The 26,285-nt window shown below is 39.8% G+C and overlaps 1 protein-coding gene across 7 annotated transcripts in view; it reads right to left on the minus strand.

Moving 5' to 3' along the window:
- Positions 1-26,285, minus strand: part of HYDIN (HYDIN axonemal central pair apparatus protein) — a 442,685-nt gene that overhangs the window by 307,467 nt on the left and 108,933 nt on the right. For 5 of the 7 annotated variants that reach the window (XM_086688949.1, XM_086688948.1, XM_086688951.1 and 2 more), the window contains 3 exons: positions 20,585-20,704; positions 17,122-17,256; positions 3,453-3,652 (listed from right to left, as the gene is read on the minus strand). In XM_086688949.1, the coding sequence (XP_086545075.1) occupies positions 3,453-3,652; positions 17,122-17,256; positions 20,585-20,704 (455 nt within the window). Of the gene's footprint in view, positions 1-3,452; positions 3,653-17,121; positions 17,257-20,584; positions 20,705-22,643; positions 22,740-26,285 lie in introns of those variants that run through there. The other 2 variants (XM_086688954.1, XM_086688955.1) reach the window with 2 other exon arrangements.

A 26,285-nucleotide genomic window follows, 5' to 3' on the forward strand; every position in this document is an offset into this window, starting at 1 on the left:
TTTGATTTGTTTGCTAAAATAAGCCTGGCAAAAAGAGGGGAAAGCCAGATCCAAAAAAAAAAAAAAAAAAAAAAAAGGGAGAGAAAGAAAAGGAAAGGAAACAACAACAACAACACCAGAGAATCAAAAAACTATAAGTCTGATTTCAAAGAAGAAGAAAGAAAGAAAAAGAAAAAAAGAAGACTGAGTTATAAAAAGAGAAAAGGAAAGGAAAAACAAACAAAAAAATAAGAACAAGCTATGAGACTGATTCCAAAAGAAAAAAAGAAAGAAAAAGAAGTGGAGGAAAAAGGTAAGTCTGGTTCTATTTCCACCAGAACTGCAGGGGTTGTTTTGAAGCACTTGATTTTCAGTACACATGGTGCATGCCGGGTGCTGGCTGTGCTGGTCTTCTGGAGGAAATGCCCCTTGTAGGCTCAGAGTCAACCTTGCTCCAGTAAATAAGCAGTTGCCAGGCACAGAGGGGCAGGTTTGATGTAAGGGGGTCCCACCTCCACTGGAGGTCGCTGTGCTGCTCCCTCAAGTCCCACTGTGTTAGTGTTGAGGGAAAAATGGCACCACCCCAATCTTTCATTCCCAGACAGGGGATCTCACACCCCCCGCTGTTCAAGCAGCCCTCCTAGAATAGTGAGCCCTGTGCCACAGCTTTCCTGCATTTTTTCTTTGGTGCACACCTGGGATTCAAAACCCAAAGTCTTAAAGGACCTGGCACTGCGCGAACTGCCTCTCCAGTAGAGGCTCTTCACGCTGTGTCTTAAGTCCTCTGTTGCTGAAAAACAGCCCCACGCCTGCATGGTGCAAGGACTCTATGATGTAGCACCGCTAAAAGCAGCAAAAAGGTCATACGCCCTGTCCCCTGCCAATGAAAGGCCTTTTGCTGGCACCTACATGGTCTTTTGTCCTTGGACAGACAATATACCCTTTTCCAAAAGTACTCCACGAAGGAGAATGTTCTTTCCCAGTGTACCCGGAGATCCCCACACCATGCTATGCACTCTCAAGCCAGCTCCCTCCCTCTCCCCAGGAGTGCACACCACAGCTCTGCTCCAAAGTCGCATACTTCCAAAACCTGAGTTTGAGCTCCAAATGCTGTTTGAAAAAAAACAAAACAAAACAAAAAACCTGTGACACGCAGTACTTCTCTCTCCGCAGTACGTGATCTGGAGAGGTTTTCCTCTTGTATGAACTTGATGCCGCACTCTCTCAACTCCTTTCTCACTTTTGTCTCTCTGTGGATAGGTTCCCTCCCTCTTTGCAGCACTGCCGTTTTTCTCTTCTCCAATTCATTTCCACACACCCCGCACCTGTCATACTGTCTCCCTGCAACCACAGAGAGCCTTCTGCCAGTCCACAGATTGATTTCCTGAATATCCCAAATGATGTGACCTCAACAGAGCTGTGTTTGAGGGACAAGGACAGCCCACCGTCTGCCTACTTCTCTTCCATCTTAACTCCTCCCGAAGCCTAGGTTTTAATAGCCCTGCTAGAGCAGGAGACAAAACCTTGAGACTGTTAAGTCAGGGGACGGGTAAGAAAATCCCCACATACACTGGGGAAACTTAACGGACTAAAACATTCTCCCATTAGCACAAGGAAAAATGTCTGTTTTGATTTAAGTGAAGGAAACAAAGTTTCTCTAGAGAATTCATAACTCTGGACATGTGTCTTATGCAGGTTTGAGGTTTGACTATACATTATCAGTCCAGGAACCGCTAAGCCAACAAATTACCAGAAGAGAAATCTACACAGTCTAACCTTTAGGAACTAAGCGGAAGCAAATGCTAATCCTTTCTGGAGAGACATGCCCTTAACTTGCAAGGGATTCCATAGATAATACCTTTCTGAAAATGAGTTCACAATCCAGACCAATACACACATTACTTCTTACAAATTCATAGAAAAGAACTTGACCCTCTGCTTCCTGTCTTCCCAAGCTGGTCATTCTTGTTATGGCCCCACTGATTTAACACCATGCATATGCCCCATGACAATCGTTCTTACCCATCTAGTCAGGGAATTGCTCAAGAGCAAGGGCTGTGCCATCGTTTTGGTGTCTACCACACTATAGCTACTCCATAAATAACCAGAATAAATTCCTCTCCTTCCCTTACTATCTATGTGCTCTTGAGCAAAGCTGTACAACCTGTATAGTTGTACAACTATGCCTCAGTCTTCTCATCCTCAAGGTCAATGCAGGTGGAGTTCTATTTAACTTTCATCTCTGTGAACTCTTCTGCCTCCCTCTTCTATTTTAAAGGACACACGGGCCCACCCAGATAATCCAGGATAATTTCCCCCATTTTGAGGTCAGCTGATTAGCAGCCTTAATTATATCTGCAGTCCAAATCCCCCTTTGTCATGTAACACTGTATTGTATACATTGGCAATAGTTCATCTGAAGAAAAACAACAACAACAACAACAACAACAACAACAACAACAACAAAACCCACTAGTTAGATAGCACTTTCTATGTACCAACAGTCTGTTTATTTATTTATTAAAAAAATTTTTTTAATCTTCATTTATTTTTGAGAGAGAGACAGAGTGTGAGCAGGGGAGGAGCAGAGAGAGAGGGAGACACAGAATTCAAAGCAGGCTCCCGGCCCTGAGCTGTCAGCACAGAGCCCGACGAGGAGCTTGAACTCACGAACCGTGAGATCATGACCTGAGCCAAAGTCGGACGCTCAACTGACTGAGCCACCCAGGCGCCCCTATTTATTTATTTTTAAAGTAAACTCTGTACACAATGTGGGGCTTGAACTCATGACCCTGAGATCAAGAGTTACTTGCTCTATGGACTGAGCCAGCCAGGCACCCTCTGTGTGTGAACAGGTTACATTTAACGATTCATTTATTCCTCACAACAACCCTATGAAGCAGCTACTACACTTTTTCCCTTTTTTTTTTTCAGCCAAGGAATGTGGCACATGAAGCAAGGAATGTGGGTGGCCCCCAGAATCTGGAAAGGGCAAAGAAATGGATTCTCCTTAAAGCCTCCAGAAAAGAACACAGGCCCACCCACACTTGAGTTTTGACCCAGTGAGGTTTCTGGTCTACTGAAATACCAGATAATAAATTTGATGCTTTAATCCAGTAAGTTTGTGATAACTTGCTACATTAGCAACAGAAAACTGATATACAGCCAGTTAAAAAATTCCCTGTCAAAACGCAAATATTTATTAATAGATTTCTCTATGCTAAATAGAAAGACTTTTATCAACATTTCAGAAAAACATCTTTACCTAAACCCGAGGTCACTCAAAGGTAACCTTGAATTTCAGTTTCCTCTCTGGCTGAAGAGGAAGTTTGGCCCACCTCAGTACGGTCTCTCTGCCTTCCAGCCAGAGACTGTAACAAGCAATTCTACCCTGAATGCTATTCCAGCAAATTACTTGCGATGACTCGATTTAGCTATAATCAATCAAAACCAAGAACTGAAGGAATGCATACCTATGAGTTTTGATGCGAAACACAGCATCTTTGTTGCCAATGTTTCGTACCAGCAGAATCTTCTGAGTGCTGTATTTGACAGGGCAAGTGGAAAAATTCAGCTTGTCAGGAAAATCTAGGATGGCTCGTGCACCTCTAGCTTTGATGGGTACAATAAACTTTTCTCTTTCAGTTATGCAGGTCAACATATGGGCATAATCCTAAGACAGAAGGGTACAATCATTATTTGTGGAAATGCCAACATGATCAAGATAACTGTGCAAGAAATATGGCCATATGCCAGCTATCTTGCAAAACAACTTAATATACTCTGTGAAAGCTTCTCAAGACAATTATAGATGTACTTTCAATGAGATACTCTTTGCTGAGAGAAAGGGAACAGTTCAAGTGTCAACATTTACAAGTCAGGAGAAGTTTATGCTTCATGTGTTTAGGAGGTGAGATGGAAACCAGTCAAGGGTCAAGTTTTCTTTCTTTCTTTCTTTCTTTCTTTCTTTCTTTCTTTCTTTCTTGAGAAAGATTGAGGGTGCAAGTGAGCAAGTGGCAGAGAGAGAATGAGAGAGAGAGAGAATCCCAGGAGGGACAGAGTGGGGAGAGAGAGAGACAGGAAGAGAGAGATGGGGGAGGGGGAGGGGGGGAAAGGGGAGGGGGGAGGGAGACAACCAGGCTCACCTGAAGTGGGGCTCATGTTTTACCCAAAGGGGCTCATGTTCACCCCAAGAGGGCCTCGTGATCACCCCAAGCAGGGCTCAAGCTCACCTCATGTGGAACTTGAATTTACAAACCATGAGATAATGACCTGGGCCAAAGTCAGATGCTTAACAAGGACGAGCCACCCAGGCCCAAAGCACATTTTTCTTTAGATCAGAGGAAGTTCACACCAGTTCCTCACATCCTCCTTCTAGACCTATTTATCCTTCAAGCCATTATATTAATGGCTCCAATTTATGGTCTCTCTAAGCCCATAATCTGCAACATGACTTTGCAGCTTCTCCATCATGAGTGCAGCCAGTCTATTTCTCCATCCCATGCTTTGACCAATGGAATGTGGCAGAAATGATGCTGTGCTAGTTCCAAGCTGAGACCTCAAGAAGCCTTGGGCATTTCCAGTCTTGCTCTTGGAACCCTGTCACTGCCATGTGAATAAACACCATCCAGCTTATTGCAGGATGAGAGCCCGGATGTCCCAGACATGTAAGCCATGCCAGACCAGCCTATAGCCCCAGATATGTGAGAGAGCCCAACCCAGATGAGCAGAATTGCCTACCCAACACATGAGTGGGCCCAGTCAAGACCAGCTGAACCAGAGTCTCGTGAGCAATAATATTTATTATTTGAAACCAATGGGTTCGGGTGTGGTCTGTTACTATATACAATAACTAACTGATACATAGCCCAATTTAAACCTCATCTGTTCGAGCCCCATGTCGGGCTCTGTGCTGACAGCTCGGAGCCTGGAGCCTGTTTCGGATTCTGTGACTCCCTCTCTTTCTGCCCCTCCCCTGCTCATGCTCTGTCTCTCTGTGTCTCAAAAATAAATAAAAACATTAAAAAAAATTTTTTTAAATAAAATAAACCTCATCTGTCATGCAAGGCCATCACTGACAATTCTAAATAAAAATGCTGAGGTCCAAGGCATATATCTTCCCCAGTCTTGGATTTAAATGCAACAGAAATGCTGAATTAAATTGCCCCTTCACGACATTTCATAAGATAGGAAAATAGAACTCTCATCCTCAATGTACCAAAGAAAAAGTAAAAATGGAATGTTCACCAACAAACAAAACTAAATATAAAAGGAAAGTATTAACAGTCCCAAGAATAGACCAGAAGCTCAAAAGTTGCTATGAGAGGAATTTGTTATCTAAACCAGGCTTTTTTTTTTTCATTTTAAGTTTTCCCATCATTTAGCAGCAAGGCAATATTGGTAAATGTCAAGTCCACATCGAATTTAAATTTCCTTTCAGTAATCATGTAGTAAATGGTAATAAAAGGTGGAGGTTTTAGAAAAACTTGCTTTGGGCTTTCAGTATAGAGTGGGAATGGGGATGTCTGACATATAGATTGATGTATAAACCTGGGGGTGCACTCCATCTCACGTAACCCACAGGACGAGTATAAAGCAGTGGTCTCCCCGATTAGTTTATCTATTCAACCATGTTTTATTAAGTGTTCAGGGACCAGGTACGGAGCTCCTGGTCCTGGTTTGCAAATGAAGCAGGAAACACAGACACGGATCACTTCAAGCTTACATAACAATGGAAATCGTGGAAAGTTAATAAAGCATATCTAATATACAATGTAATACATATAAAAAGAAATATAAAGATAAAAGAGTCAGGAATGCTCGTGTGACAGAGCCCTGTGCACCTGCAGTCTCTCTGTCTCCCTGAACTCCAGACTCACACCCAGCTGCCCAGTCAGCATCTCACTGGATGTACGTCACAAACTTAAGCAGATTAATGCCACTGGCACAGACGCCCCGTTGAGGAGGATTGGGGCCGAAATCCAGCCCACTCTGCTGGCTCCAACTACATCCTCCCAGAGGGGAAGCCTTTTTCTCATACCCACAAAGCCTCCATGATGCCATCTGAGGTCCTGCTCATGGCCTGTTTCCTCACTGCCTCCCTGTCTCAGTACTGCTATCTCCATTGTTCCAGGGGCCTGGATTGGAAACCCTGGAATGAGGCATTCTTGATTACTCTATTTCTCAATTTCTCAGTAAATTCTGTAGAACTGACCTTTCAAACACATCCAGAACATGATCACTTCTCATCTCTGCCCTGCCACCTGGTCCTCGCCATTCCTATCTTTCCTGGGCAAATGGACTCTATCTACTTCAGCTCTTGTTCCCTCACAGTCTGTTTTCCACACAAGGGCCCCAGGGGTCTGGCTCAGGTTGTTCCTCTGCTCAGTGTCCCAGGATGAGGCCTGTGAATGCTACAGCCTGGTGCTCAAATCACTTCTCTGGCCAGAGCCTCTCCCCCGATTGCTCACTCTGCTCCACAACAGGCATCCTTGCTGCTCCTTGAACATGCTAGAACTGCTCCTCCTCCAGAGCCTTCAAACCCAATGTTCTTTCTGTGTAGAACACGCTTTCCTCTATTTACTCATATAGCTCACTCCCTCACCTCCTTCAGGACTTTGCAAGGCTCACTGAGGCCTCCCTGACAGTCCTATTTTAAACTTACTCCTCCCCCTTCTATGCATCACTCTCCAGCCTTTCCTCCTGCTTTAGTTGCCCCCAAAGCATCCAACATAGCATATATTTTACCTGTTTGTTGAGTCTAGTATATGCCTGTCCCTAGAATCTCCAATGTCAACAGGGACTCTGGCTATTGTATTGATTTCATATATCCAGTGCCTAGACAGGGCCTAGGACACAGTAAACATTCAAAAAATATTTGCTGAGTGCACAGAAATGAGTAACGCAATGTTGGGCAGTAGTGAGTGGTGAAAAATGAAGCATCAGAAGGGGATGGAGAGTGTTCGCTTGCTTTTTCACATGGCACGCTTGGGAAGGGCCTCTATGAGCAGTGACATTTCAGCAGAGATCTGAGCGAATTGAGACCTGAACCATGCGCGGATGGATGGCACTCTGGGCAAAGTGTGACTTGGAGCCAGTGGCCAGAGGTCAGGAGAGGTTAGAGACCTGGCAGCGAGGTTGTAGGGGCCAGATCGCGCCAGACGTTGTAAGCCAGTTGGGACCCGAAAAAGGCCAAAAGCATCTGATGCTGAAAGCTGATCATGATGGACCTGATTTATGTTTTAGAAAGATCACTAACTGCTATGTGGGCAGAGAACTCTAAGAGGTTAAAATGCGAAAACTGAGGCCAGTTAGGAAGCCCCTGAAACAGTCCGGGCAAACAGGACAGTGATCTAGCCGAGGGTGGTAAATGCTTCATCTAGCATTTGGTGAGTAGCAAGCACTCCTTAAATGCTAGCTGTCATTAAAATGTTGTATTAAATATAATGATTTGTATAAGGCATATGGGAAAAACTCAACTTGTGTTTCCTCTTACTGTGAAGATGATAATAATGATAACCCTAATGATAATAATAACAATAATACAAGATAATTTCAGAAAGCAACAAGAGCTTTGAAGAAAATAAAACATGGTAAAGTGATAAAGTTGGAAGGGGCTGCTTTAGGTGAGAACAACCAAGGAGGATCTCCTGAGGAGGTGATCTTTGGGTGGAGACCTGAACAGCAAAAGGAGCCAGTCAAGTGAGATCTAGGAATGGATTGTTCCCAGAAAGAGGAATTGCAAATGTAAAGGTCTTAAGGTAGGAACAAGTAATAAAAATTAATGGGAAGTATTCATGAAATGTATTAAAATTGAGTTGTTGGACTCAGCTCTTCAACTGATTCCGGTTTGTAGACGGTTAATACCAGGCTCAAAAATTATGCTATTCAGACATAAGGGAGTACAAATTACATTAAGCACACTTGATCCTAGAAAACCCCACAGAATTCACCAACGAAATAATCTACTCTGATTACATCAGAATCCTAAAGAGATAAGTACTGTTTTCATTTTTTCTTAGTGGATCAAACCCAGCAAGCAAAGTTTTTGTTGGGAATTAGGAACCAGAAAGCTTCTGGCACATGTGGAAACTTCCTATTAACTGAGGATTTGAGAGAAAGAAAAAAGATGCTACTGAATCCAGAATGAGATGTGATCCCAAAGTAATTTGTCTTATTTTATTCTGTATTTACACGTTCTCTGCCTTGTTCTATGAGGAATTGAAGACAGCCTAAAGTAGTTTAGAAGGCTAATTGAAATATTCACAGAGATATTTTCAAACTTCTCAAATTTCCAAATGAGGAAGATTTAAAGTTTGATCTGAATGACATGTTTTTATCATAATCAATTCTCATACTCATAAAAGAATATGAAGGAATTCTTTAAACAACTCCATAAAAATGTCTTCTAATCTCTGAAGTTCTATATTTAATATGACTATATTAGATTATGTAAAATACAATTATATACTGCTCTACTGACTGAAAATTAATTCAGATGTAATGCCCGGGGAGACTCTGTCAGCCTTCAAACTAAGCAATCACTTTAGTTTATATACTCCCTTCCACTGTATTTAGATTCAGGGCAATCAGGTCACCGTTCAGAGCCAAAATATTTATTCCAAGCTTTTCCCCTCTACTGTGAGAGACATGGCTATGAATCACTTTCTCTCCTAAAATGTTATCTTTTGTAACAATGCTCTCCAGATGAAACATCCAGTCTACTTTTTGTCCATTTGCCTTCCTTCCAACCTGCCTAGCCGGCAAACTTTAAAAAAACAGCAACAGAATATGAAAATGGAAGATCTAACTTTCTGAGAAGCAGAAAAAAATGAATCTTGATTTTATATTAGCTCCATTATAGAGAGTAAACATGGCAATAATTCTGTCCTTTAAAGTCTCCAGCAAAGGAAAATGGTGTCCTCTCCTGCAGCAAATGACCCTCAAGGCAAAGGCAAGCATGGCCAATGTGGTTAAACCCTCAAAACCCTCTTTTTTTTTGCCTTTTCTCCACTCCTAAACTTCATGGGAGAATGTCTCACACAGAGTAAAACTACAACTAGATTTGACTAGGACTCAGTGAATTTAATACTTGGTGTCCCCAGAAAATGCTATCAATTCCCCAAAGGGTTAAAGTATCTTCTCAATCGGAAACTCATCCTTCAAAAGAGAAGAGTCAGCTCTGAAGTTCTAATAAGTTTAAAAATGAGACTGGTCAGGCACCACGGGCCTTATCCTCTACCACTGTGACTCTTCATTTGACTTAGCGGGGTCTCAGCTTCCTGGCGGTAGCTATATTTCCCCATCTATTCAAAGAGAATGACCTATGACCCTTGGTGTGAAAAGAGATCTGAGACTTCCAAATTTATTTTGACCCTTTTTATCCTTAGTGTACAATGATAATGTGGTTACTTCATGATTCATGTAGAAATTGCCCACTTAAGGTAATTAATTTCCTCTGTAACTTTTTGCTTTCCAAGTTACCCCTAGATCTATTAATCCACCTATACCTACACCCTTCACTCTTCACTGCCTTCACTCCTATTGCTAAGCTTAAACCTTGTACTTATATATTAGATCTCAATCTTTCTAGCTCACTCCATGATTTTCCTGAAACATCAATTTTCCCTCTTTATTGAACATTCACACATCAGCATAAGTAGCTTCCTCTTAAATATTAAATAATCTACTTTTGAGTCCAACATCCACCTCCAGCTACTGCCCCATTTTTCCAATTACTTTTCACAGCAAAACTGCTCACAGGTATTATTTACACTCAATATCACCACATCCTTGCTGTCCATTCTCTCTTCAACCCATCCCATTAGGCTTCTGTACACAACATTCCACAGAAACTCTTTCTGCCAAGGTCACTCGTGGTGTTGCCAAATCCAATGGCTCATTCCACATCCTTATAATTCGACTCTCCATAACTTTGGACGTAATCCAAAATTGATCTCTCCTTCCCTTTTGAAATGCTGTATCCATTTGTGATTCCAAGGCACTGTAATCTACTGATTTTCCTCCTACTTCATGACCACCCCTTCCTCTTTGTGTCATCCTCTGTTGGCATCTCCTCCTTTTACCAGCATCTCCTTTATGTACACCCACTCTCAACATCAGCTCATCCATCTCTTGGTGAAAAGTGTCATCTTTTACATGATTTTCAAACCTTCATCTCTAGCCAATATCTCCCTTTTGCCATAGATAATTGTGTCCAGCTGCCTATTTGGTATTTCCACTTGGATGTCTAAAGGGAAGATCCAACTTAACATATAAAAACCAGATTCCCCGGGGGCGCCTGGGTGGCTCGGTTGGTTAAGCATCGGATGGGCTCAGGTCATGATTTCAAGGTTTGTGAGTTCGAGCCCTGCATCAGGCTCTGTGCTGACAGTGTGGAGCCTGGAACCTGCTATCAATTCTGTGTCTCCCTCTCTCTCTGCCCCTCCCGAACTCATGCTCTGTCTCTCTCTCTCTCAAAAATAAAATAAACACTAAAAAAAAAAACCAAAAAAACATATTCCCTGAATCCTTCTGATTCCCTACCTTACTCCCACCCAGCTTCACAAACCTGCTTTCCCTCCACTTTTCCCTACCTCGGCAAATGGTGCCACCATTTGGTCAGTGCTGGTCAAAAAACTATGAATCAAACTAGACTCTTTTCTCACACCCTTTATCCAATCCATGAACAAATCCTGACAGCTCTACCATAAAAATGTATATCCTTTATCTACCTACTTCCCACACTTTCACTGTCACCACCCTAATCCAAATCATCCACCACTTTTACCCAAACTATTACAATAGCCTCTTATCCCTGTATTCATCAGGGTTCAGTTCTGCTACACATGACAGGAAACAGAACAAAATCAGAGCAACTTAAACTAGATAGACAGAAGTTTCTCTATCATAAACCAATCCGGAAGTAGGCAGGCTGGATTGGTATGGTGGCTCCACAGTGACACCAGGGACCCAAATTCCTAAATTGCTGCTCTACCATTCTAGCACACAGCATGTATCCTCAATGTCACCCCATGTAGCAGAGTAATTCTTAGGATGCCAGCTATTTCTCACAGCCAGGCTACAGGCCAAAAAAAGGCAGAAGGACAAAACAAAGCACCTCCATGCTGAGTCAGCTTTTGTCAATACATGCTTGGAAGTCCCGCTCACATCTCACTGATCAACACAGACACAAATAGCTGCAAAGAAGGTTGGGGAAATGCAATCTTTTATTTCAGGCAGCAGTGAATCCAATAGAAATTTGGGATTCTCTTACCAATGAAGAAAGAGAAAACGGATGTTAAGGGTGGGCCACTAGCTATTACACCTCACACTCCCTTCAATCTATCCTCGGTGCAGCAACCAGACTAATCCCCAAATGTAAGGCAGAGATGTCATTCGTATTCAAAACCCACTGGGGTAGATACAGGGAAAGGATTCAGTATTTATTCTATCTTTCCTGTATGAGCTGCACCTCATCATCCTCATTGGATCATTACAAAAACAAAACATAACAACAGACACTCTGTGCCTTTTGATGTGATACAATAGGTAGTACCACATCACCTAAGAATTCTTGCCCCCTCCCAAAGTTAAATATTAATCGAATCAAGCCTCTGGATCTAACTACCAGTTTATAGGAAACAGAAGGGACAGAGAACATCTGCTGGGGATGCATTCAACACCTTGTTTGGATCCTGATTAAAGTACGCCAAGTTAAAAAAAAAAAAAAAAAAAAAAAAATATATATATATATATATATATATATATATATATATATATATGGTGTGTGTGTGTATATATATGTATATATATATATATATGTATATGTATATATATATATATACACACACACCATATATATATATATATATATATGTTTAAACTAGGGAGATATGAATAGTGACTAGATATTTGATGATATTGAGGAGCTACTGTCATTTTTTAGGGGTGATAGTGGTATTGTAGTTATGTTCACTTTTTAAAGGGTCCTTATCTTTCAGAGACAAAAAATGAAGTACTTGCAGATGAAAATAATATGATGTATGGGACTCACTACAAAATCCTCTGGGGAGGAGCAGCATAGATGAAGCAAGATTGGTCATGTGCAGGTAACCTGAAAATCTAGATGATGACAATTCATTCTGGTTTTACATAGGGTACAAGCTTCCATAAGCAAGCTTACAGTGGCTTCCTATCGCACTTTGCATGGTTTCTATAACCCTTCATGACCTTGCCCTCTGCACCCTGGTCTCCTACCATGTTCCAGCAGGTTCCTCCACTCGTCACGTGCCTTCCTCACTTCCCTGCACCTGCTGTCAAGCATGCTTCAGTCACAGGCCTTTCTACTTGCTACTCCCTCTCCCCAACAAATATCTTCCCTCTGGTATTTGCACAGCTTAATTTGGTTCTCTGCTCAATGTAACCTCATCACAGAATCCTCCTACTGATAAGAAACAGAAGCCCATCGCTCTCTATTCTCTACTAAGTCAATATCTGACATTAAATTACACATTTGCTCATTATTCATTGAGGAACATAAGCTCCATGAAGGCCAAAGCTTGTTTGGTTCTCCAGTGGATCCTGGGTCACAGAAGTAGACCTGGCACGGAGTGAATGAAAGAATATTACTCATTTTTAATATCTTTATTTAGATCCTAAACTACCAAGACTTCTTCATAAAGAGAATTCCCAACATCCTCATTAGCCTTATTATAAAATGATAGTTATGAAGTCCAGAATGCTAAAAAGTAGTGACATAGACTCACTGAGGATATGTAATTAAGTGGAGAGAAACAAGAAAAAGCTAAAATCTAATACGTTCATGGTACAAAAAGATATTTGAGCCCTTTTTATATGCTTTTGCTTTTATCATCTGTAGGCCATCCTCAAGTTGAAGAAACCTTATATTTTCTTGGGATTAACTTTTACTTACTTGTCTTACTCAACAAATATTTACCACAAGTTTCTTATTTGTCAGGCATTGCGCTAGGCTAGGGAGGGCTAATTCTAGACAGGAAGAAAACAAAATCCCTATCATAATTTTTGCCAAAAAAAAATGGTTAATTGTGGAAAATTTTATGGTGTCTACAATTTAATTAAAAATGCTGGCAATATAGTTCATCATCGTTGTATACCTAGATAACATTAAATACAGTAGCATTTTCTAGTCTTCCTGGACCACAATTTTTAAATTTCATAGTAACAAACCAGGAAAACTATTTTAACCACAAGTTATATATTTCCTTAAAACATAACTGAGCAATAAAATTGCTCTTCAAACTACCACAGTCATTTCCATATGGCAATTCTATAGTAAACAGATGCTTTCTTAAGTCCAAGAAAGTACCCAGTTTTGCTTTCCTACAAAAGCCTAGTACTTTTCATTCCCCCTTTAATAGTAAAGATACAAATTTAAGAGGTCAAGAAAAGTGCCAGACTCCAGAATTTTATAGTGTTAACACTGACTATTCTATTTCTACCACATTGACATACACTAAGATTATTAAATTAATAACATATCCTATCATTTTTTTTTTTAAAAAGTCTGTGTGACAAGAAGAGATACGGAAAGCCAAAGTGAACCTGCTGCCCCTGTTATCTGGGCACTTGGCATTCTTAACAAGTTAAATCCCCAGGAAGCCAGATTAAAAGATGACAGGAAAAAATGTAAATTACATTATCATCTTCGACATGCTAATATACATGGGTGCTGAAAATCCAATTGAAAGGGGACTGGCTTATTAAGCTGTGGCATGCTGCAATTTACATATCTCACCCTCCAGATGTGAGGAGGGTAAATGAGAATGGAGTATGCTCAGATCAGCAGGGGATAAAGAAGAGAAATACATATGTACGTTGGCTATCAATTTAGCCAACTGAAGAAAAAGTGACACAGTGAAAAGATTGACTTCTATTTTTCCTAAAATAAATCTGAGTCCTCTGCCACATTCTGGAACAGCACTAAAGGCAGCATGGGTAATCCTAGCTGGTCATTCTGTGCATGACCCTGATGGCTTTCCAACGTTTATTTATTTTTGGGACAGAGAGAGACAGAGCATGAACAGGGGAGGGGCAGAGAGAGAGGGAGACACAGAATCGGAAACAGGCTCCAGGCTCTGAGCCATCAGCCCAGAGCCTGACGCGGGGCTCGAACTCACGGACGGCGAGATCGTGACCTGGCTGAAGTCGGACACTTAACCGAGTGCGCCACCCAGGCGCCCCCCTGATGGCTTTCCAACAGTGAGCAAATGCAGATGCCCAGACGACTGAAAAAACTACTGAGAGTAGGGCCCTGCTGATGGTGCAAGTTTAACAGGACCTTTGCAGGAAAGGGGGACCAAAACTAGCAGCAGGGGCTTCCCCAAATTCTCACCATCAGTCTAAGGCAGTCAGCAAAAGGAGAAATCACTATGTTCTAGAAAAGCATATTATGTAAATTATAGCTTAGAGTCCAAATCCAACACAAAATCTTAATGTACCCAAAGTTGAATACTTAAATTTCTCATAGGTAACCAAGATCCTCACTCTGGGTCTCCTCATACATGCATGTAGCTGTTGAAACCTTTCAAATCCTTAGAAGAAACAGTAAAACAAACTACAACTTAATTTTTTTAAATTAGGGGTTTCCCAACAGACAGTGTTGGTGAAATGGAAAGGTTAACAGGGAATAAAAAAGCCAGATTAAGGTAAGCCACCACAAAATATAGCAAAGTAATAATCCTCAATAGGAATGTTAGCATTTCATATTTATATAATAAATACAAACACACCTAAGATACATTTCAACTATTTATTTGCTGTATACATAAGCAGTAATAAAATATTTCTCTTTACTTTTAGCTTTTGATTAGGGAAAGTTTTAAACATACACAAAGAAAACAAATGAGTGTAACAAACCCCATGTACCCACCACCCAGATTCAACAAATATTAACACTCTGCCATTCTGGCTTCACCTATACCTCAACCCAACGCTTTCTTCCCCCTTCCATTGTTATTATTTTACTTTATCGTTTTTAAGGTAAAATTTAGATATAGTAGAAGGCATAAGTATTAAAAGTATAATTTTAACAAATGAATTAATCCGTATACCCCACACACTTATCACAATATAGAACATTCTACCTCCTAAGAAAGTTCCATGTGTCCATTTCCCAGCCATAATACCTACAGGTAGTTATCCAACAGAAGACATTTTTTCTCCATCACAGGAAAAAAAATAAGGAAATCCAATTCAGCAAATAGAACAAACTTTCTATTTCTATTTTTCAAGCTGCACAGAGGCTTCTAATCATCTTTCTACTGAAATGACAGTGTAGGAATTTCATACCCAAACTCAATCCAGACACCATTCTCTTCACAGACAGTATTCAGATACAGACACTCAAGGAAAAAAAAAAAAAAAAAAAAGGACTTTGATAACATATAACAAAATAACAGCAACATCAACGCCCCTGCCCACCACCACCACAACTTCTGGAACTTTTATCTTTTCATTTATTTCAATAGTACCTCAAGCAAAATTACATGTCCATAATAAGCACAACCTGAGAAATAAATAGTATTACCACAAAGTCAAAAAATAATAACAGCAGCATCATTCTAATAGAATTTCTAACTCACTACAGTGATACATGAGTGGCAGGCCACATTATATTCTCTACTCCTGCTCTCCAGAAAAGTAGAAAGAGCAGCAATAGTAGCAGGGACACTAGTAATGGCATTAACAGCAGCTGACTTGTATGAGTGATGAAGAAGCAGGGATTCAAAGCTAGTACTTTCTGTCTCTATCATGTTTGATTCCAACCCTAACGGCACAATACAGATAAGCACACATACCATTAACACTATATAATAACCTGACATTTTGTCATGCTTATTTGAGTCTTGTTTTTCAACCCGACTCCTTTGGTTTTGCTGGTAAAACTCCTTTTCTCCTCTGCACAAGTCCCTACTTTGGCCCATAGAGAAGAAAACTCAACCCACAATTTTGCACTCCTGGAAAAGGGCTGGGGAGGAAGCCTCTAGCCTCAGTCCCCCGTAGCTGGTCTTTCCTTCCAGGAGGAACTGGAATTTCTATAACTGAGAAGGGTTTGGGGATGGACTGGCTCCCCCACAGCTGGAATGGTACTGCAGGGAAAAGGCCTCTTTTTGAACTCAGGCTCTTTCTAGCGGCCTAGGTGCGGACAGGGCTAAGCAGACCAGGCAGGTCTCCGCTCTCAGCTGCAGCTGCCCCACTCAAGCTTGGGTGGAGCTATCCATGTGTCAGCCCTTCAGGGCCACTTATTTGCCAGTCACTGGGGAGGAGGATGCCCTGTCCAGGCCTCAGGTACTGGCCACATTCTTTGCCATTAATGAGACTAATACTGTGATCAATATTTGGATCTTGGGTCTCTTTCCTGAACTAGTTAGAATCCAGGGAGGAGGGATGCAACTAACTACGATCCTAAACTTCCAATAAGCCATAATCTTTATGCTTTGCCTTGGCTCACTGCATCTGGAGCACACTGGTTCCTTTTTGGTGACCCTGTGGCTGATACTCAAATAAAAATATGCTGAGGTTGGGGGGGGGGGTTGGCGGAGCACCCAGAAGGATCACCCTTCTTTATACCCTGGCTGCTGACAGCTCATGTAAGCCCTCAGCTCTGGTTGATGATGCTTCTCTCATCCCCAGTGGTGCACTATCCCCTCCTCTCAGCCACCCTGACCACCACTCTAACCACCACCACCATCACCACCACTAATACCATCGACACCAACACCACCACCCTCAACACCACCAACACCGTCAGCAACACAACCACCAACACCGCAACCAATACCACTCACGGCAATACTACCAACGCCTCCAGGAATGTTCGGAATTGCCAACTGCTAACGGCAAGTACGCAACCACTTTCTTTAATTTTTTTTTTTTCAACGTTTTATTATTTATTTTTTGGGACAGAGAGAGACAGAGCATGAACGGGGAAGGGGCAGAGAGAGAGGGAGACACAGAATCAGAAACAGGCTCCAGGCTCTGAGCCATCAGCCCAGAGCCCGACGCGGGGCTCGAACTCGCAGACCGAGAGATCGTGACCTGGCTGAAGTCGGACGCTTAACCGACTGCGCCACCCAGGCGCCCCCGCAACCACTTTCTTACCTTGTTCTCCTCCGGAGTGAAGAGGATTCGGAATATGGACGGCACTCCTGGAGCTACTTTGTGGCCAATGTCTTTGGGGCTGATTACTTTAAAGTAAGGTGAACTTTCCTCAACAACTTTCACCATCCTTGGAATCTGCAAGAAAAACACACCACGGTGGCCACTCTGCCTGTGAAAAAGCAAAAGCAAAAGCCAAGGCTTTGTAGTCCACCAGGAAATCTCCATCTACTACTTACCAGCCACTCAACCTAGGTCAAGGCTTAACTTCTGTCTCCTCAAATGTGAGACAAGATGACTCATTCAGTGCATCTGAGCTTTATTTTTTTTTTTAATTATTATTCACTGTTATCATTACTGAAAGCCTTTGTTCATTTTCTCATTTAAATGGGACTATCTTTGAAGAAGAACCTCGTGGTCAGCTAAAACCCCACCCACATGGTAGAGATCAGCTCGATTTCCCATCATTTGAGGACTGCTCTGGGAGAAGAAATCACACTTACTGCTCTCCTGCTATGGACCATCCACCATGAGCCGTACACGATGAGCCACTTAATCCTCTCAATAACCCTGAGCTTCGTTATGACTCCCATTCTACAGAAGGGGAACAAGACACTTTTCCCTAAGTGCTATAGTTTCGCCCAGTCCCAGCCTCACTCCACCTTCCCTCTTGGGGACTGTCCTAAGTAGACACCACTGTGCACAAGAACAAAGAGCAAGCAGCAGAGGGTCCCCAGGCCAGTGTCAGAGTGGCTTCAGACAGTTTCATTCTCTTCAAGTCCTCCTCTGCTCTACTTGCCTCGCCCACGGTATGCTTCTCTGTTTAACAAAGACAGTCTAAGCAATAAAGGAAATATAAATGTGAGGAGAACCTAGAGGTTCTAGGGACATAAGGAAAGAGATGACTTTTTTTTTTTAAGACTTGAAGGGAGCAAAAGAAAGTGAATATAGTTAAAGTATGACTGAGAAGTCTCAGGGGAAAAATGAGAACAAAACCCCCACAATCTCTCAAAACTGAAATCCAGATGGGCAAGGGAAGAAGAAATGCTGAAGATCAGACTTAAGGCTGACCTTAAGACTAGAAAGTAAGGAGGCAGGGAAGAGATGTGTGCAAATCTGATAGGGGCCCAACAGGAGTGGCTGGTAAGGGGAATGTGCAGTGTCATTTACAATGTGCAGAATGATTCTACTTAAGCTGCTGGGAATACTTTTGGTAAGAGCATAATTATGGATTTAAAAAACTAGAAAGGAAAACACCAACAACCCTAGGAATAATAACAATAATATTGGTTTAGTGCTTCCTATGTGACAGGTGCTGAGTTGAATACTTTACATGCATTACCTCATTTAATATTCCAAACAACCTATTAAAATGGGTACTATTAGGGGCTCCTGGGTGGCTCAGTCGGTTGAACGTCCGACTTCGGCTCAGGTGATGATCTCGTGGTTTGTGAGTTTGATCCCCGCGTCAGGCTCTGTGCTGACAGCCCAGAGCCTGAAGCCTGCTTCGGATTCTGTGTCTCTCCATCTCTCGGCCCCTCCCCTGCTCATGCTCTGTGTCTCTCTGTCTCTCAATAATAAAGTAACGTTAAAAAAAATTAAAAAAAAAAAAAAGAAATGGGTACTACTAGTATTCCCATGGCCCGGAGAAGTGAAGTGACTTACCCAAGGTCTGCAGCTGGGAGACAGATGAGTTTGACTCTAGAGTCTGGGTGCTAATAATTATATCCCAAGTACAGTGCACTGTGGCTTGTAGAGTGCTCACAGCTTACTTTCATCTTGTGTGTGTGGGAGATAGAGGAATAAGGACCAAATGGTCTCCGTTGTTTGCATTCAATGCCAATGAGGAAGCAAATAAATAGTGAACAGCACAGAAATTCTATCCCAGCAGTTCTTTACGAGTCCGTGAGCTAAGGAAGTAGAGAAGCAGGCTTTTATCAGCCACCTAGTACAAGGGTCCTGAGAGTCACATGCCCAAGAACAAGCCTTCCTAGGCTAGAGAAATCTATCTGCTTTTGGCAGCTGGACTTTCCCTGGAGGGGGACCCTCCTTTCATGAGGTCTAACAGCACAGCAGCATCTAACCAAGAGGTGTTGGGTTACCCATGAGAAGTGAGTGCCCTCTGGCAGACAAAACTGACACATGCCCTCTACCCTTTACTTGCTCATATATACCTGCTGGGAATCGTGTCTTATTTAGGGCTGAGCAGGAGTGGCCAAAGTACCCTTGGGCTAGCTCCTCTCTCTTTAATAGCCTTAAAATACCTGAGCAAGAGTCAAAAAGTCATGGCAAAAGGGAAAAAGAGAAGTGGAAGTGACAAAGTGACTTCGTTGGCAGTCCTACATGAAAAGAGAGAGCCCTACTGTATATGTAAAGTATCTCTTCTTGAGGTCTAGGGGCCTAATCCTGAGCATCTCAGATTCTCTTTCTTCTGACTACCCTTTTAACTTCTGTCCCTTGAGCTTCTCTTGCTAACACTTCTGCTGCCAAGAACTAAATACACCATTTTCTTCAGAGTCTGACTTTGCTGCCACTAAATCACCCCATTGATCTCTGAAAGGCATCACTGATTCCTTTAATGAGTTACTGCCAAATATAACTGCAAGTGTTCTTGCATAGTCTTCGTTTATTTTTTTTTCTTTTCTCCTACAGCTAGGCTTTTTGTCTCCACGCTCTCAAACTCCTGAGGTATTCCTACCTGCCTTCACATCTGAAGTTTAGCATCTCTCAGATGCCTTCCTCCCCATCTGACTACTTTTCACACTTTAACTGTGCTTCATGCTGACCTCCCACATTATTCTTTCTTCCATTATTGTTACATGTCCAGGAAATCTTCAGGAACTTAATACCTTTTTCTTGAAGTGAACCCTAATGTATCTCTTGGGGAGAAGAGGCATATGGATTGAGAAGAGATTCAGTGGCAACCAGAAAAGGACAAGGTATAGACAGTGGGAGAAGCTGTCCAAAATTATCTATAGACAAAATCTGAAGGCTATCTGAGGTAGAAGGGAGGAGACAGAAAAAGGGGAACGGGAACTCCATTTTTTTTGGAGATTTTTTTCTTAAATACAATTTATAAAGTATAAATAATTTGGCTGAACAACCTCAATTCATATGAGTAGAGTTTATACCTTCATGTGGGAAACGGTGGCTCTAACACACAGTTTGTAAGCATGAAGAGTAATTGTCTTGAACCAGTCACACATAAGAACTTCATGACATTTCCCTAACCAATATTTTACTCAAAAAATGTTACTGCACATGTTGGGAGTTGACCATTTGGTGGGCACTGACTTGGGCTTGAACATGTATGAACACACCAACCCAGTCTTGTCTTCATTAAGCTTATAGTCAAAGGGCATGTTTTCAACTATTTTCTTAGAATTCATCTAAGATCCTACAGGATTCCATTTTATTTAATCCCTTTTTATATTCCATGAGAGGTACATTGAGCAAACATACTCACTTTGTCATTGTTTCTCAAAACCAGTGGAACTTCATAGACTTCACAGGGAGTATAGTTCTGAAACACAATTTCTGATGGAAAGGGCTGGAATAATGCCTGATCCAGGTCAATTTCTGAAAACTGCATTGAAAGAATAAATTCATTGTATAGTCACACAGTGGCAGAAATGGCTGGGGAAGATATGAAAATACTATATAGACCTATGGATACTAACACTAAAAACATAGGAAATACTCAGAAAGGGGTAACTACTATAAACAATAATCGTTATAAGTAGTAAAGTTACTGTGATCAACTTGTTTATTATGTATATATGTATATATATGTAATTAATATATATGTATGTATACATACATGTATATGTATGTATATGTATTTATATATATAAATATATATGTATGTGTGTGTGTGTGTGTGTATATATATAATTTATTGTCAAATGGTTTCCATACAACTCTGAATGCTCATCCCAACAGGTGCCCTCCTCAATGCCCATCACCCACTTTCCCCTCTCCCCCACCCCCCATCAACCCTCAGTTTGTTCTCAGTATTTAAGGGTCTCTTATGGCTTGCCTCCTTCCCTCTCTGTAACTTTTTCCTCCCCTTTCCCTCCCCCCTGGTCTTCTGTTAAGTTTCTCAGGATCCACATCAGAGTGAAAACATATGGTATCTGTCTTCCTTTGCCTGACTTATTCACTTAGCATAATACTTTCCAGTTGCATCCACGTTGCTACAAATGGCCAGACTTCATTCTTTCTCACTGCCATCAACTTGTTTAATACAAAACAAAGTAGAAGATTTTGTCCTCAGTTAAAAAAATATAGGCTAATTAGAACACCAACCTAAAACTTCCATTTATGTCAATGGTGAATAATTTGAACCAATCCCCCTATTAAAATAACAAGAAAAACTGTATCAACAAATATCTGCTTGGAGGCACTGAAGAGCTAACAAGACATTCTGATCTAATGTTGAAATTATGAATTATCTCAAACTATTAGCTTGTGTAGTATCCAACAGGTTTTGAGTATTGCCATGTTTCCTTAAAATTTTAGAATATCCCGGGGCGCCTGGGTGGCGCAGTCGGTTAAGCGTCCGACTTCAGCCAGGTCACGATCTCGCGGTCCGTGAGTTCGAGCCCCGCGTCGGGCTCTGGGCTGATGGCTCAGAGCCTGGAGCCTGTTTCCGATTCTGTGTCTCCCTCTCTCTCTGCCCCTCCCCCGTTCATGCTCTGTCTCTCTCTATCCCAAAAATAAAAATAAACGTGGAAAAAAAATTAAAAAAAAAAATTTTAGAATATCCCATGATGCCCTGTGAGTTTATAGTTGCACCCTGGGGCACCTTAGTATAGGTTGGAAAGTGAAGATGTAAGCAACCATCTCAATAATTTAGAAAAGCAATAGCAAACATAAGAAAGAAAGAAAGAAAGTCCAAACAAATGAAAAAGCGACATAACAAAAACAACAGCAAAAAATAATGAAATAGAAAGTAACCATACTACAGAATCAACAAAGCCAAAAGTTGAATCTTTAAAAAGACTGATAAAATTGATAAAATACCTAATGAGCATGATCAAGAAAATAAGACAAAAGTTACAATAAGCCAAGATAAAGAATGAAAATAGGGATATTACAACAGAAACTGAACTATGTAAAAAGATAACAAATGGATAGTATGTCAATAAATGGGAAAATGTACATTAAAAAGTACATATCTTAAGAAAATAAAATTTATCAAAAGTAACACAAAAACAAAGAAAATTTTAGTAATTCTGTAACCATTACATAAATTAAAACTGTAAGTAAAACATTTTCATAGAGAAAACTCCAGCCCAAATAACTTTACAAGCAAATTCTAGCAAACATTTAAAGACACAAATCAAATATTATAGGACCTCTCCTAAAGGAAAGAAAAATAATTAATGTCTCCCAACTCGATGATGTTAGCATACCTTTCATATAACTAAGAAAGATGGTGGGAGAAAGGAAAACTATAGGCTAGTCTTATGAACGATAGAGTTTTTTTTAAAGGAACAAAACATTAGCAAATTGAAACTCACAGTATATAAAAAGGATAACACATCATGATCAAATTGGGTGTAACTCAGAAATTCAAAGTTGTTTTAACAGAAGCTCATTAAAAATAAAAATTGTCATAAGAAGAAAAATTGTTTATTTAGAAAATTCAAAACAACTTATAGATAAACTATTAGAAGTTAGAATTAATAAATTATTTATCAAGGTCACTGAGTATGAGGCCAACAAGTAAAAATCAATTATATTACTAGGTACTAACAATGAACATTTAGGAAATAAAATATATAAACAATAGGACTTAATAGCCTCCCAAAACATAAAATACATAGAAATAAATCCAATGAAAGATGTGTAAAACCTTCAACCAGAAAAGCCACAAGATATTACTGAGAGGAATTAAAGAAGACCTATGTAAATACAGTAATATACCATGTTCATGAATTGAAAGACAATATTTTAAGGATGTCAAATACTCCCCAAACTGATCTAAAAATTCAATGCAATCCAATAAAAAAAATCCTGGTAGAAAATTTTTTTGAAAATTAAAAAGCTGATTACAAAATTTATATGTAAAACAAAGGGACCAAGAATAGACAAGATACATTTGAAGAACAAGATAGGAGGACTTGCTTTATCAGGCAGCAAGATTTATTATATTATTACATATCATATACCGTTACTTATCAATAATTAAAATAGTGAAATGTTAGCACAAGATTTATCATAAAAACAAATATACCAGATTTAAAAACCCAGAAACAAATCCTTAAATATATCATCACTTGATTTATGACAAAGGTAACACTAACAAGCATTGAGGAAGAGAAATTCTCTTCAATGAATGGTGTTGGGTTAACTGGATATTCTATATGAAAAATATCAATTTAATCCCTATCATACACCATTCCAAGTGTATCAAAGCTCTCAATATGAAAGGTTGAAACAATGTTTTCAGAAGAAGACCAAGAGGAATATCTTCACGATGTTGAAGAGTGCAAAATTTTCTTTAATGGGGCACAGAAAATACAAAACATAAATTTAAAAACCGATAAATTAGGTCATATTGAAATTTGAAACATGTTCATCAAAAGATTCCCTTAAGAAATGAAAAAGAAATCCAAAGAATGGGAGAAGATTATTTGTAATACACATAACTGATAAAGGACTAATCTCCAGAATATATGAACTTATACAAAAGAGTAAGAAATGGACAAAGCACATAAACATGCAATTTATAAAAGATGATAACCAGATGGCTAATAAACATGAAAAGTTGCTTAACCTCATTAGAAATCAAGAAACTGAAAATTAAGCCACACCGTGACAACACTACACTCCCAATAGAATCATTTCAATTAAAGAAACTGACAATGTTAAGCATTAGCAAGTATTAGCAATTCCAACTGGAATTCCCACACACAGCTAATGGCAATATGATGGTACAAACACTTGAGAAAACTGGCAGTTACTACTAAAGAGACACATAGGCATAGCCTATCACCTAGAAATTCCACTTTTATGTGTAGGCCCAATAGAAATGCATACATGTGCACTAAAAGAAATGTACAAGAGTGTTTATAACACCATCATTTATAAGACCCAAAATGTGGGAAAAGCTAAATGCTCATCAACAGTAAAATGGATAAACAACTGGTGGTGTAGTCATACAGTGGAATACCATACAACGATAAAAATGAACCACCTATTACTAAGCACAACACAAATCTTCAAAACTTAATATATTGACTTAAATTAGCCAGAAATTGAAGAGTATATACTGTGGTATCCCAGTCATATGAGATTGAATAAAGAAAAAATAAACCTGTGATTAGCAGTTCTTCTGAAGAAGAGGGAGAGGTAATGACAGAGAAGGACATAGCAAAGCTTCCAGGATGCCAGTAATGTTGTATCTTACATTCCTTCATCTGAGTGGTGGTGATATGAGTATCCTTACTTTGTGAAAATTCATCAAGCTATGTGCTCATAATACACCCACATACACACTCAAATTCAATAAAATTTTTACTTACAATGTATTTTCGACACGAGAGAATAAAGGAGAAAATTATTACAATCATTTCAATAGAGGTAGGAAAACATTTGATAAAATTAAGTATCTATTCACAATAAAAAAAAAAAAAAAACTCCTAGCACACAAAGCAAAACAGGTAACTTCCTCAGTCTGACAGAGAGTATCCAGATCCTCACAAAGAAAATAATAACATTACACTTAATGTTAACATGCTGGGGGTTTTTTTTCTTTTACTTTAGGAAGCAAGACAGGGATACCTTTGATCATAACTTGTACTCAGTATTCTATTAAACCTAGTAGTAAATTCAGAGAAGCAGGTGAAATATGTAAAAAATTAAGATTAAAAGGAACCTCAAAAACATACTGCTGAGAGAAGCCAATCAGAAAAGGATACATACTATATGATTTCAGATATATGACATTCTGGAAAAGTGATTATCAATGGTTCCGGGGGTGGGAGGGAAAGATGGCTACTTGAACACATGATTTTTAGGGCAGTGAAGCTATTCTCTATGATACAGTTATGACAGATCTATGTCATTACACATCTGTCAAAAGCTATTATAGAATATACAGATGCACAGTGAACCCCAGTGTGAACTATGAACTTTAGTTAATAATAATGTATCAATATTGGCTCACCAATTGTAAAAAAACAAACAAACAAACTACCACACTAATACAAGATATAAATAATAGTGACAAATGTGTGTGGTAGGGTAGGGAAATGGGGCATGTGAGAACTCTCTTTACTTCCCAATTTTTCTATAAACCTAAAACTTCTCTAAAAAATTATCTATTAATTTGTAAACACTCAAGATGGGAAAGAAAGAAATAAAACTGCCATTATTCAAAGGTAATAAGTATTTTCAAAGACAATCCAAATAAATCCATAGATGAACTATTACAATTAATAATGAGAGTGACAAGAGTTAAAAAGGAAATTTTCAAATAGATACTATTAGAAGTTATTTTTCAATAAATAAAACAAAAATGTTAAAGCGAGGGAAAATCATATTATATAACATTGCACCCAAATATAACATTGCACCCAAATACCTGAGACTAAAATAGAACAGATATGAAAAGATCTCTATAGGGAAAACTATCAAACTTCACTGAGAGAAATTAAAGAAGGTTTCAAGAAACGGGAGATACACTATGTCCGTGGATTAAAAGAATTAATATCACAAGGATATAAATTCTCCCTAAGTTAATTTATAGACAATGCAATCTCAATCAAAATCTCTCTGATTAATAAATTGATTCTAAAATGTATATGGGAATGCAAAGAGCCAAAAGTAGCCAAGATACTTTTGAAAATTCCTAAGAGAAAATACCTTTAAAGAACAAAGTATCTTGTTATATTTATAGATATTCAAATATATAGCAACTAAAACACCGTGGTGTTGATTAGAATAAATTGACCAATAGCGTGGAAAAGTCCAGAAACAGATCCTTGCATATGGATCACTGGATATATGACAGAGGCACTGTGATGCAGAAGGAGACAATGGATCTCAGCACAAACGACACTTAGAATCCCAGATGGACTGCGTGTAGGCTGTAACTGGCATTGTGAGTTCCCTTCCCCACCCCTCCTGCCACAAATAACCAGGGTTGAGAGAAGATG

The sequence above is a fragment of the Puma concolor genome, chromosome E2 (assembly GCF_028749965.1).
Source record: "Puma concolor isolate L17-30 chromosome E2, mPumCon1.1.hap2, whole genome shotgun sequence".
Classification (NCBI taxonomy): domain Eukaryota; kingdom Metazoa; phylum Chordata; class Mammalia; order Carnivora; family Felidae; genus Puma; species Puma concolor.